The sequence below is a fragment of the Myotis nattereri genome, assembly GCF_964212035.1.
Source record: "Myotis nattereri genome assembly, chromosome: 20".
NCBI lineage: Eukaryota > Metazoa > Chordata > Mammalia > Chiroptera > Vespertilionidae > Myotis > Myotis nattereri.
Genome location: NC_138096.1, coordinates 12,807,084 through 12,820,781, shown reverse-complemented (window position 1 = coordinate 12,820,781; position 13,698 = coordinate 12,807,084). Strand labels below are relative to the sequence as shown.

Sequence of the window (13,698 nt, the reverse complement as noted above, 5' to 3'; positions counted from 1 at the left end):
CCTAGTTTTGCAAAGAAATTTTGAAGTTATTTTTTCCCAATTACGTGTCAAAATATTGCTTTTATAAGTACAGCCAGTCAAGTTTAAGATAATGCTCTTCATTTTAAATTAGATGCTACATGAGGACTTTCAACACCTTCAGAAAGCTTTGAGGCACTGTGTCCAGTTACGACGTCCTTTCTGAATAAGCGTGTAACTGCGCAAGAAATTACTTTGTGAAGCTCTTTCATGTGCAATGATGTTTAATTGGTTAAAACCGAGTGTGAGTTTCATGTAATAGAAACCCTCTCTCAACAAAAGAGAGAAGTGGAATTCTAAGTTATAAATGATTGCGCTTTATGATGAAAGTCACTTTGGATTTCCACCCAGAGCCATCAGGGAGCTCACACATTCCAGCTCTTCTACCACTTTGTTCCTATATACGGATGTTAACCTGACTACAGGCCACGTAATATGTATTTTAGTTTGGACAGTAAGAATGTGAAACTACATTTTCATCTGTGTCTTTAAGGCTGGAACTTAGGGGCAATTGGACTTCAGGATTTGCAGATTCTCAGGTCCGTGCTGGCCCGGCTCCACTTAGGGCCACATGGGACAACCCCTAGTACAGAACCACCCAGCGCGTGAGTGCGCCGTCAATTCCTTAGGTCAACCCGCAATGCTTCTGTCTCGACATGCCCAGTGACTCGCTCAGGAAGTTGGGACCATCACAAAAATTAGGGAACAGAGTCCTTTTAATGGTTCCCTGGACTTTATTACATTTTAAAATTTAAACTTAGGAATGAAAACCTGGGGGCTTCCGAGTTCACCAGCCACAGAAAGGATGTATATAAGCTAATCTGGGACCATCAAATGCCTGCTAATTCAATTGCCTAGAATTCCAGTCATTAGCCAAGCAGTCTTCCAAATGAAGACATCCGGTCTCCTTCAATTTTCCACTTAAAACAGAACACAGAAGAATAGATCTGACCAATCAACTTAAGATAAAATTACCCATGAAAATGACTTATGCGCAGGGATTAGAAGCTGGCCAGCGTCTGAAGGAAAACCTTATGTGACCACTTGAGGTTTCATGGATTCACACACTTCTAGGGAATTACCTTCACATTTGTGATCGAGGTTGTAGAAAATGGGCCACACTTTTAAAATGGGCGTTTAGTATCGTCTTAAATGACTAGAAGCAAAAATGTCTGCCCATTTCCATTTGAGTGATTTTAAGGCATTCTAATAGTTTCATAAGCTCTGAATAGAGCTGACATTAAAAACAAAGATGCCACGTACGATACACACTTAGGATAGTGTAGTACATAATCACAACTAAAATAGCACACGAGAAGCTGAGTTCATATAATTTATTGCAGTTAGCACACAGTTTAAAAATTCACCAACACACCAACAGTACAAAACTAAACAGCATTATAAGTTATTCCCCCCTCAGGAAAATAAAACATACTATGATTGTCAAAGCTAGATGTCAGTCTAAGTTTTAGAACAAAGGAAGAAGGTGAAACTAAGAGGAAAAAGTAATCACTCACAATGACCACAAAAAGAAAATTGAAAAGAAAGTCCGTTTTCTCACAGACATTGATTGTCTTCTCTAAATTAATAAAAATTACTTTAACATAAACTGTATTTAAAAACAAAACAAAACTAGAAACTCTTCAAGTAACTAAAGATAATGCTCCAAGGCCATTTTCACAGCTTTTTTTTTGTTTGTTTGTTTGCTTTAAATGCCATTACAGCCAAATTAACACACATTTGACCAAATATTTCCAAAACAGTCCAGCAACACACAATGGAGTTTTCCATTCAGTATCTTAAGCACAAAAATAGGCTATGTTTACAGTAGTTAAGGCGATCAAATTTTAAACAAAAGCAATTAAAAAAAAGAAAAAAAAAAGGGAAAAACAGCAAACGTTTTCCATGCTACTCCCATAGACCTTATTTGTAAGTGCAAGACAGGAAAACAAACACTGTGCAAAATGCTCTTGCCCGCGTGGTCACCACGGCGCACGCTGGGCGGCAGCCTCTGCCGCGATCCACAGTCTACTAACCCCCCCTTCCCCACGTCAATCAAGGCAGTCCAGTCCTTTCAGCCTGGGGCTTTCTCAGTCCATAGAATCTTTTCATGAGTCGGGGGAGGGGGTGGGAGGTGGGATAGGGAGGGCGGGTGAGGAAGAAGGGGAGCAAAAGAAAAAAGAATGACCTATTGTCCATTTGTGCAGTAGTTATTCTAAAGATGCTCAACTGGGTATAAATGGGTACACCTAAACTTGGAGCCGGCGCGGGTTCCGTGCCATCAGAAGTTTGTTATAAATGCACACTGCACATGCAAATCTTTAAGCCGTTTGTAAACATTTATATTTTCCTTGTTATGTAGCGAAGTTATCAATTTGCAGCTTACGTTTTTATTCAGCTTAACAGTTTCAACTTAAAAACAGTGGGAAAGTCGATTTAAATTATATAAAATAAAAATAAAAACAGTGCATTTACGTTCTTCATAACACCAGGTTATTTTCCGAATGGTGCTATTTTTTTTTTCTAAGGAAATTAAATAATTTTAAACTCACTCGTTAAAGTTATACAATGCAAACAAAGACAAAAATATATCGAAACTCATGCATTTCTGTAGCGTTAATATTTACTCTTCAAGACTCAACTAAGAGCATCAACACAACCTGTCAAGTTCTTTGACACCCCCCCCAAGCCCCGTGTAATCAATTACAGTATACAATGACAGTAATTCACATTTTCAACACAGTTCAACACTGCTGAAGCTGCACTATCCTCTTCGTCCCCAGCAAACCTTCACAAAGACAGGGTCCCAGTGACCCAGTGTACGCTCATCATTGCTCTCACTGGGAACCGTCAGGAAACCAGAAGTTGCCACAGAAAGTTTTAAGTCAACTGCTTGTTTAAAAATAGATAATCCAGCATTTCAGAAATTTTCCATTTGGGTCTAAAAGCATTCCCGTTTCCAACAGCCAGAAAAGATTCATGCAATTTGAGACATAGAAAGAGGCTAATAAAACTGGAGGGAATTTCTACTTCCAAACAAAAAAAGTGTGTGTGTGTGTGGGGCGGGGGGGGGGGGAAAGGACCTCGAGACAATGCAGTGTTGACAAAATGAAGCCCTATGCACGCCTTCTGCGATAGGACGATTTGTTTCAAAGGTTCTTATTGGCTTACTTCCCCTACCCCTCGGAGAAAAACACCTCTCTATTCTGACTTGCCCTAAAGTTTCTTTTATCAGGATGCTAAGTTAGTGAGATTCTCATGCTATTCTAAAGTGCAAAAACAAGTTAATATCCCAACTTTTTAGTTCCAGGAAACAAGACTGCTTTTAGACCGTACCACAACTATATATATAGAGATCTATGTATATATATGTATATATATATATATATATATAATTTATATATATATATATAAAATTATTTCCAGAGTTCTTGCGAGCTATCTTCTAAGGTCCAGTCTCTGACAGTGGGCAAGCTCAGCGCTTCGCTTTTGACAGACAAGGAGTTCACCAACTCACAGTGGAACTTGCGGATGTGTCTGTACAGGTCCCCCGACTGCGTGAACCTGCGCTCGCACCACTTGCACGCGTGCGGCTTCTCGCGGGTGTGCACCACGGCGTGGCGGCTCAGGTTGTGCGAGTACTGGAAGCTCTTGCCGCACTGGGTGCAGGTGTAGGGCTTCTCGCCCGAGTGGGTCCTCTCGTGGCGCTTGAGCGTGTACATGCAGGAGAAGGTCTTGCCGCACAGCGAGCAGGTGGGCACGTTGACGTCGGCGGCCGGCTTGCTGCGGATGCCGTCCTGCTCGCGGAAGTGCGTGCTCAGGTGGATCTGCAGGATGTGCGGGCTGGGGAAGACCTTGTTGCACAGCGGGCACATGAAGATCTGGCCGGCCGGGCTCAGGATGTTGGAGACGTAGGGCAGCAGGCTGCTCTCCATGCCGCCCTCCACCGGCCCGCGCTCGCTCTCCGGGGTCAGCATCTCGTCGTCGCTGGCTTTGTCCTCCCGCTCGAGCTCCCGCAGGACCGAGTCCTCCCTCAGCGGAGCCAGGTGGGCCGGCTCGTACTGGGCCCTGGGAGTAGCGCCCACACTCTCTTTCCCCGCGCTATGGTCCATGTCATAGTCATTAGTGCCAACATCGCTCTCATCACAGGAGGCCTCTTTCTCCACCTTCACCTGCACCAGGTTGCTTCTCAGCACGTCCTGTGAAGAGAAATAAGAGCTGTTCAGATTCTCAACGCCCGAAAGGCTGGACTTGACAGACAGGTCCAGCACGCAGTCAACATCTGCCGCGTCCCTCACGGAGGTGACAGACCTCTGGGACAAAGACTCGGTGGAGCTGCAGGGGCTGGCTACTGTTTTTCCAGCTGCTGTGGCGTGCGGCTCGGCCTCCCCGCCCGCCTGGGGGATGCCTGCTGAGTCCGAGGGCAAGCGCATCCACATGGTCCCGGGCTCGCCGGCCAAGTCCCTCTTGCTGGGCAGGATGTTCAGTTTCTCCTCTTCGCCCTCCTCGTCGCTGGGCAGGTCGCCAGCCGTGTGGCTGCTGCCGTCGGAGAGGCTCTCGACTTTGTCCGAGCAGCTCGAGGCGTCTTCCTCCCTCTTGGTGCTGTCCGCCTCGGTGGTGGCTTTCTCTTTCAGCTTCTTCTTGCAGACTTTGACAATGTCATACATGTGGAGATAGCTGGCAGCTGCGAGCACGTCTTCAATGGGCAAGTCTTTGAACTGGAGTTTCCCTTCATACATGAATTCAAGCAGGAGAGCGAAGGCCGGGGCGGTAACAATGTCGCTGTTCAGATGAACAATGTCCCTTTTGTCCAGCTGGTCCTTGTAGAAGAGGTGGAAGTACATGCTGCACGAAGCCAGCACGGCGCGGTGCGCGCGGAACTGGGCATCTCCCACCAGCACCGTGCAGTCACAAAGGAAGCCCTGGTGCCTCTGCTCGCTCAGACACTGCAGCAAATGTCTGCTGTGGTCTGGGAACTCCATGCTGTCTTCATAACCTGCGGAGAGAGACATTTCTCGTGAGAGCCACTTCACAACTTGCCACGCCAGTCCCCACACAAAAAACCATCCTTCGGCTTGGCAGCCGGGGCACATGTCCCTGAATTTTAATCAGGCGTCTGACCCAAACACGACCAAATCACATGCACGCCACCCAAATGCGGGGAGGAAAGGCACGCTTGCCACACGGCCGCACCCCAGCCCCACCGTCTGCAATGCACCCCACCTTCCTTGAACTTTCAGTCAAGTTTTCAAAGCCTTGGTTTCAGGACCGTCTCTTACTGAGAGTAAGGAGTGAGACCCCTCTCAGAAGCATTTAGGGAACGCTACTCACCAAATTAAGTCCCACAAAACCTACAAAATAGCTTGAATTTCAAAGGGAACAACTCATAATGAACAAAGAGAAGTCCCAGCAGACTCTGGAAGATTCGGGAAACTTGTCTGACCATCCTTTTTATTACTTTTGATACCTGATTGTGCTTACAGAGCACAATTCAAACATACACATTCGGTTGAATAATTAAAAAAAAAAAACCCATCATGAAATCGCATAATTAGTCCAGGAATTAGCAAAAAACTTTCTTTTAAAGTCAGAGTGTTATGACAACAAAAGCCCTGCGTGTAAAAACAGATGTGTGTGCCCAAGATTTCAGGTACAGCGCACACGTTCGAGGCAGGAGGAGCTGCGCCAACAGATGGGAAAGATCATCTTTACTACAAACCCATCCAAATATTTTTTTAATGAATTGAGAAAAATGGTTATTATTTCTTTGGAAAATCTGTACCTCTAGAGACTTGGGAGCCAGCAGGGCTTTATTTAACTCTGAAAAAAAATCTTATCTAAACTTTGATCCTTTGCAAAAGCAAGATGAGTTCCATATTCAAATTAATTCGAACTTTTAAATAAAGGCATATTATGTTCAAATGAAATTCAAAAGCTTTACAGGTTCAACATTAAAAAAAAAAGCCTTACCAGAAAAAGAGAAACTATTTTTTCCCCTGACTCTGCCTTACCTCTGTCAACAGAAAATACTTTGTTTCAACATAACTTGATATATTTTGCTTTCCCACTAGCTTCTATTCTTTCAAATACGCATTGTTGCCCTGGTTTTCTGGTGAAGGGGGGATGAAAGGGAGGGAGAGGCAAGGCGAAGCTGTACAATGGGTCAAAATTCAACTCCTTAAAACCAAAGAAAACCCCACTTCCCCTTTCCTGTGCCAGAAGCAGGGTTCCACCCACCCACCCAGAAAGCACGTTTGGAGAATGGGCACACACACAGTCATTTCATATTTAGAAATTCCTTCCCTGCTTTTTCTACACTTTGCCCAAGGTGGACTGAAACTTTCACCCTAGCCCCCAAACCAGTCTGCTAGATGCCACCGCGGAATACCCCAAGATGTACAATACAATCAGTCCGAGTGCCCCACAGCGCACATCAATCCTAATCCCTGAGAGGGCTAAAAATAAAGATTGGAGGGCAGCTCACAAGGTAGCCGTGATCAAATTAGGAGGCTGAGAGGACAGGGCCGAAGAAGGAAGCTTATAAACATCTGATCCAGCTGACGGTGGCCATATGGCAGCTGCTGCCCAGATAAAGAGATTAAGAACAGAGGAGTGCGATTACAGCTGTCTGGCCAATTCAGGCAGCTCAACCCTACAAGTTCTAAATTAGTCGCTAACACAAAAACTCCTGCAAATAATTATTGTTATGCTGAAATAAAAGATCTCTTAAATATATATTGGAAAGAGAAATGAGGAAGCCAGTCAAACTATTCTCTTGAGGACAAAAGTTTTCTTGTGTTGTTTTTTTTTTTTTTCTCCCTTTTTAAAAAACCTTCGGTTTCAAAAGCACCACACAGCTGTATGTTTCAGCAGTGCTGCCGAATGTTTTTGAAGAATAAAGTTTCACAGTGGAATTAATTACACAACAACCCAGCTTCTCAACTAGAATAATCTTCTCATGTAAGTTTGAACGTGGATTCCAGAGTTTACCATTTCTCCCCGACCCCCAAAAGCAAAAGGAATCTAAACAGCAGTGAACGACAACAACAATATAAAGCATTTTAATCCAAAGTGACCTCAAAAAGCAGTACGTCAAAGCTTTTCTTAACATTTCAAAACTTGAAATATTTCTGTGTATTAAAGTTCTTTCCTTGCTCTCCAGCAAAAGGGATAAAAATTAAAACTACCCAAGCCCCAAGACTTGCAACTCCAATAAGCTGTTCATTTCCTACTCCATTTCATACATTATTCCTAAACTGGGTTAGAAAAGTTAATGTGATTTTTTTTTAAAATTCAATAAACAAAACACCAAAACACAAATATGCTCCGTCTAATCTCTTGCTACTCCTACCTTTCGGACACATAAACCTGATTAAGTCCTTTCCTCTGAGGCTTGCTGGCTCCAGGTCTGTTACATCGGTGGAAAAAAAGCAGACTAAGAGAGACAGATGCAAAGTGGAGATGATGTTGGAGAGGAATGAGATACCTTCTCCACCACAGATCCGCACACACTGGCTCCCTGTCTGTGTGTTAGAATAAAAGGCTGAGAGATGGCAGGCTGTCAGCTGCTCTGACATCATGTTCAGATGGAAATGCTACCTCCAGCTGTGCTCCTTTTAATGCCATATGCTACTCCTCTACACTCCTGCCACCAGCTTTTTTCTTAGGAGAACTTTTCTCTTCTGTGAGTATAAACAAAATACTTCAAAGTCTCCCCTTTTTTCCCCCCAAACTTTCTAACAGCAGAAATTGAAAAACGCAGCATATGGACTTCTACTGTATTTCTGGGCTAGCAGCACTTCTGTCTGGGGCTGGCGGCCGGGCTCCCAGACGGACAGCACCCTCAGGCCACGAGCTATGCAGGAAGCCGGACTTTTATTTGTCCCTCCCCACCTTTCCTTCCCGAGGCAGCTTAAGGACCTTTTTAAACCAACCCCGTGCACATCTCCAGCCCCATTTCAACATTATTACTACGGCACCTTTTCTTCTCTCTTTTTTTTTTTCTCCTGCTGAGATAATGGGACACAGGTCTCAGGATGTTGGGAGCCTGTGCACAACCATGACCCCAGCCCGGTTCCCTGTATGATCTCACGTATTTAGCTCCTGAGCCACAGTGACCTTCTCAGGGACATTTCTCACACTCGTTAGTTAAATGCAAATTTCAGTTTTCAGTATCAACACACGGAAAGCGCCCTTTCTGAAATCCTGGAAAGTGCTTCAGTTCAGTGAGACACACGAGTCCAGCCCAGCCGGCCAACCTGCTCCAGTCCCTGAGCATGAGCGCTGCACCTGCGCATGGGCTCCGACCCCGGGACACAGAAAAGCAGAACCTCGCCTGCCCCTCAATCTGGGTCCCCTAACAACCTTTTCCTTTCTTTTTTTTTTGGGGGGGGGGTCACTCTGTAATGTGTGTGATCACAAGAACACCTTTCCAAGGAGAGAGCGTGGGGGGTAGGGGGGGCAGATCTAGGAAGTTTGGGAACTTGCGGGCCACACTTCGTGGGCCTGTCCGCGTGGCTGATGAAATCGGAACGCAATCCGGGCCGGCCAGGCCGGTGCCCCGCAAGGTGCTGCGACATCTGCGAATGTCAAGTCCATCCCCGCAGGCTCCGGGGGAGGGCGACGGGGAGGCCAGCAGCTGGGCCCCGGCGGGGGGGCGGGGAGTGCGACGGCCCCGGGGGGTGCTCACTCTGTGTCCACGGGAGGAAACCACGCCGCGGAGCCCACGGGTGACACGGCCCCCCGGCCCCGCCCGCCGCGCCGTCCCCAGGCCCCCGGCCTAACTTTCTCCAACTTCGCGATGAATGACACAGCGACGAACGCCGCTTCCAGGGCGCCCTCCCCGCCGCTGAGTTCCTCCCCGGCCACACGACCCGCTCGCCCCCCGCGCCCCGTCGTCTCCCACATCCATCAGCCCGCGGCCCCGGCGGGGTGGGGGCGGCTGACAGTTTAATGGGCCCCGAGCACCGCCGTGGGCCGGCGGCGGCTCCCAGCCCACAAATCAACCCCTCGCGCCCGGCTACCGGGGGGCCGGCCGGCCGGGGAGCTCCGGGTTTGTTTTTTCAAAGAGGCGGGGGCTGGGGGCGGGGAGCGGGCGGACGGACGGACGGACGGGGGGAGCGGGGAGCCATGCAAATCCCCCCGCGGGGGCCTGTGCGGACGAACACGCGGGGAAAGAGGAAGGTCCGACCACAGGGAAGGAGGCGGAGGGCGTAGAGCCGGTGCAGCAGGAAAACACCTTCAACAACAGCCCCGAAAACAGACCCGGGTCGCGGCAGCAACAAAAGAAAAGTCGTAAGAAGCAGCCGGGGCAGGGGGGTGGGGGGTGGGGGAGGCGGGGGGTGGCTACCGCTTCCCCGCCGCCCCGGGCCTCCCGGCAACTGCACCCGCCGGGGGGGGGGGGCGAGGGGGCGAGGGAGGGGGGCTCCCCCGCAGCCCCTCCCCCGGGCGCCACTGCAGCTGCACCGGTCCCGGAGCGCGGCCGTCCCGGGCGCCACTGCAGCTGCGGCGGCTCCCAAGCCCCCTCCCCCCCGCGCCCGCCGCCCTCCGCACCGGGGAGGCGCCACCGCAGCTGCACCGGCCCGGAGCCCGCCCCGCGCCGCAGCTGCACCGGCCGGGGGGGCGGGGGTGGGGGGGCGCGGAGCCGGCCAGCCCGCACCCCGCCCGACCCCGCAGCTGCAGCCCCGGCCCCGCGCCCGGGCCTCCCGCAGCTGCGCCGCCCCCCGCCGCCCAACCGCTCCGACCGCACAAACTAACTCCACTCGCGGGGGGCGCCCCCGGCCGGCCGGCCCGCCCGCCCTCCGCCCACACCGCCCCGCCTGGCCGGCCGCACAGCTGGCGCCCCCGCCCGCCGGGGGTCGGGGCGCAGAGGGGCGCCGGGTCAGAGGCCGGGACCGGCGCGGGACTCACACGGAGCGGCCCCAAGTCACCGCGTCCCCCGCCGCCGCCGCCGCCGCCGCGTCCTCCGCCTCCTCCGCCTCCGCCTCCCGGCCGTCGCCGCCGCCGGACTTGGTGGGCTTCCTCCTCCTCGCGCCCCCTCCCTCCCGGCCCCCCCACCCCCCAAGCCCGGCTCCGTCGCCCGCTCCCCCTGCCCCCTCCCTCCCGCCCGCCCCCGCTGGCAGCCGGAGGAGCGCGGCGGAGCGAAGAGGCCCCACTCTCAACGGCTCCCCATGGCAGCAGCCCAGCGGCGGCCGCAGCCTGCCAGACACCGCGAGGGAGCGAGCGAGGAGCGAGCGGAGCCGCCGGGCCGGGGGGGGCGGGGCGGGGGGGCGCGGGGAGGGGGCGGGAGGACGCACCACGCACGCACGCGGCGGCGCCGGCCAGATGTTGCCCCCCCTCGGCCCGCCCCCTCCGCCCCACGCCTCCGACCCCCCACCCCCTACGGCGCTGGGCTCCTGCGATTGACCGAAAGCGCCCGGTCCGGCGCCGCCCGCCCGCCCCCCGGCTGCCGTCTCCTCCAATAGGAGAGCGCCTTTTCAGGAGGGCGGAGGCAGTGGCGGGCAATCCCCGGACTGGCAGGAGGGCTCGGCCAATGGGAGGAGCGGGCTTGAGCTGCCGCTCGCGCGCCCCCAATCACAGGCCGAAGGTGTCGGTGTGGGCGGGGCCCGCGCGGCCGGGGCGGGGCCGGGCGCGGCGCGGCGCGGGGCGGAGTCCCCGGGCGGGCGGGCGCAGCGGCGGCGGTGGCAGCGGCGCCCCTCTGGGTGACTTGGCCGTGAGAAAGTGAAAGGAGCCCGCGGGCGGCGGCGACAGCTGCGCGGGGAGGGGCCTGTTTCCAGGCTCCAAGGCCTCGCGCGCGCCGGGGTTGCGGAGCCAGCGCGCCGGTGGGCACCGTGACAACCATAAATACACTTTGAAACGTGGTGGCGCTTGGCCGCTCCGAGTCGTGCAGGTATCCCCGCCCGGGCGGCCGGGCGCTCTGGGTGGCACCGAGGACTCGAGTCCGGCATGAGGTGGCTCCCTGCTGGGGGTGACGCCGCCCGGGTCCCGGGTCCTCGGCTGCCCGAGCGGGGAGCAGCGCTCAGGGACGTTCTTGCCCGACCCTGCGGCGCCCCGCTTCCCGGTGCACGTGGGGCGCTGCGGGGCGAGCGGCCGTTTCGGGCCGGCGTTCCCCTGAACGTGGTCTCGCTGCGGCGGAGCCGAGCGCCCGTGTTTCCCCGCGAGCCCTCGCGTCCCATGCGTGCACTTGCACGGTTACAAGGAAAGACATTCCCAAGTGACCAAATGTTAGGGAATTACGGTCAAATTGATGCTTGCAGAAGCCTTAGCCTGATTCCTTAATTGGTACGTATCAAGCCACAACTCCGAACTGCGGAGGGAAGGCGGGTGTAAGACCGCGGCGGCCCGGCGTCTCCTCCCTCCCTCCCATAAACTTTTACTCCGTTTCTGGTCTTTGCCATTAAACTCCGTGGTCATGGTGGCCACGGAGGAGGCTCGCCACGCAGACCCTCAAGACCTTGGAACCCTTGCGAGGGAGGCACGATGGCAAGTGGAAAGTCGAGTTCACCCGGGGAAGCAGTGGTTGGAGGTTTGCAAGGAAAATGGCAAACTGCAGAGGGAAGAAAGGGGGTAGACGAGTCATGGTCAAATGCAATGTGTTTGCTCTGTGCTGCCCGAGCCGGCCCGGGCCAGCCTGTTGCTCACCAACTGGCCAGGGGACCCTCCCACTGGGCAGAAATGCGTTTTCGCTTTGCTCCAGGCCAGAGGCGTGAGCTCCCGGTGCAAAGCAGTGCGTGTGCAAAGCAGTGCGTGTGCAAAGCAGTGCGTGTGCAACGCAGACGTGCGGGATGACTGCTGAGGTCTCACCAGGAGCACAGGACGTCCCAGACCCCAAAGAGGGCGGGGATGTCCTGTTAGGAGCAGGAGGGGACCTTCTCTACCCTCACCTCTCCCTTCCCATGCGCCCTCCTGCTGGAGCCCAGAGGTCAAAGTCATCCCTAGAGGGAGGGAGAGTCTGCGATTCCGTGAGATACAGGGCGGGCAAAAGTAGGCTCACCGTGGTGAAGAAGAAGAGTTTATTCTTGTCTGATTAATGATTGTCTCGTTTTCCATCCATAGGGACAACCCTAAACCTACTCTGGTCCCACCCAGTGTAGGGTGTTGTTTCTGTGCTTCTGGCGAATTCTAGGGCCTTTTCAGTCTGTTGGTAGGAGGCCCAATTTCAGGCTGACCGGTTTCAAGTTAGGGAAACGGAGACATTGTTCTTGATGGGTGAAATACGCGATAAAAAACCAGTAGATGGTTTACTAAGAAGTTTGGGGGGAGACGAGAGGGCGTGCATTCTCGAAGTTGTGCATTCTCACCTACTAGAAGTTAAAAGTAACAGATCTCTGGATGAGGAGAGTGGCTGGGTAGTGTCAGGGCAGTAAGTAATGAAATCGTGCGGACAGGACAGTCAGCTTGTCCGCAGGAAGCTTAGAAACTCGGCGCTAGGGCGTCTACTGCAAAATCGCAGCTCCAGCCAAAGGTTTTACGGAGCAGTCCTACCAGTGGAGTACCAGCCCCAAGCTCTGATGGGAGACACCGATACATCCAGAGTTGTAAGCGTCCTTTTTTTAAGGTCTAATAGTCACTACGAGAATCTATTTTGAGAGCTGAGTAGGGGAGCCAGGAAATATAGATTAAGTGGATATTTAAAGAAGCCGGTAGGCCATCCTTCCATTAGGTAAAAGATTTTATAAATTTTATGAAATGCATGGAATATTCGTACATGGTCAGAATCCATAAAAATGTTTTTGGAGTACTTGTTGTGTTCAAGGAAGTACTCTGGTGGGATATGGAAGGAAGCAAAAAAAAAAAAAAAAACTTGTGAGATAGGTTCTCTCCTTCCTGAAGTTCAAGTTTAGTTGGGAAAAAACTGGTACGAATATATAAAAATATGAAACAATATTCTCTCTTCTCTCTCTCTCTCTCTCTCTCTCTCTCTCACTCACTCTCACTCTCATACTCTCTGGGCTGTTAGAAATGAACAGGTTGAAATGGCCTAAATAACAATATAATGATGAATGTCAGAGGTAAATTTACTGTTTATTTGCTACAACCACCATATACCCTGGTCCCCGCCTGGGGCAGTTGTATTTTCTCTGCCTTTTTTTGTTGTTGTTGTTTTTTACATTTAAGAACTATTTTTTAACTCTCTGACTTTATTTTAAAAATGATGCTTTTGATCATCTTTGGAAAGTCATCAGCCTGCACATTGAAGACCAATGGCAGAGGTGTCATCATACAGAATGATATTAGTTTGGGGGGCACCCATTGGAGCCAGGGAAGTATTAAGTCAGACTCTGAGTACCCCCATCAAGGAAGTGCCGCAAAGCAGGGTCTTTTTACTTCTGCACAACAAGGTTAGCAAATTACCAAGATCCAAAGCAACTTGTCAGAGTTGGAGAGCCAATAATCATCTTTCTTTTTCTCTCCCACAGTGAAAGGTAAAAAAAGCACCAGAAGTACAGTCTCAAAACTATCCGAAAAATACACCATTGCTTCCCTCTGGAGGGATCCTAGTCCTGTATAGTTGCAATTAATCCACACTTTTCTGGGAGTCCCGATATTCTAAATGATACAAGTCATTCAAACATGGTTAGGTTTCTTGTCCGAGAACAATTTTATGTCTTGATAACACATACATTCGACCAGTAACAATTTAACACTATAAAATGTTGATGGTCCAAATAAAATTTAATT

The 13,698-nt window shown here is 51.6% G+C and overlaps 1 protein-coding gene across 2 annotated transcripts; it reads right to left on the bottom strand.

Moving 5' to 3' along the window:
- Nucleotides 1–3,434: 3,434 nt before the first annotated feature.
- Nucleotides 3,435–10,017, bottom strand: ZBTB18 (zinc finger and BTB domain containing 18; the record flags this gene model as incomplete). Of its 2 annotated transcripts, none has more annotated exons than XM_081114626.1 (2): nt 9,928–10,017; nt 3,435–5,014 (listed from the first exon to the last, which is right to left on the bottom strand). In XM_081114626.1, the coding sequence occupies exon 2, from the start codon at nt 4,998–5,000 to the stop codon at nt 3,435–3,437; it is 1,566 nt and encodes a 521-aa protein (XP_080970752.1). In that variant the 5' UTR covers nt 5,001–5,014; nt 9,928–10,017. The 2 variants fall into 2 exon arrangements, with proteins under 2 accessions (XP_080970752.1, XP_080970753.1); XM_081114627.1 differs by lacking the exon at nt 9,928–10,017 and having other exon boundaries at nt 4,139–4,217; nt 4,330–5,009.
- Nucleotides 10,018–13,698: the final 3,681 nt, after the last annotated feature.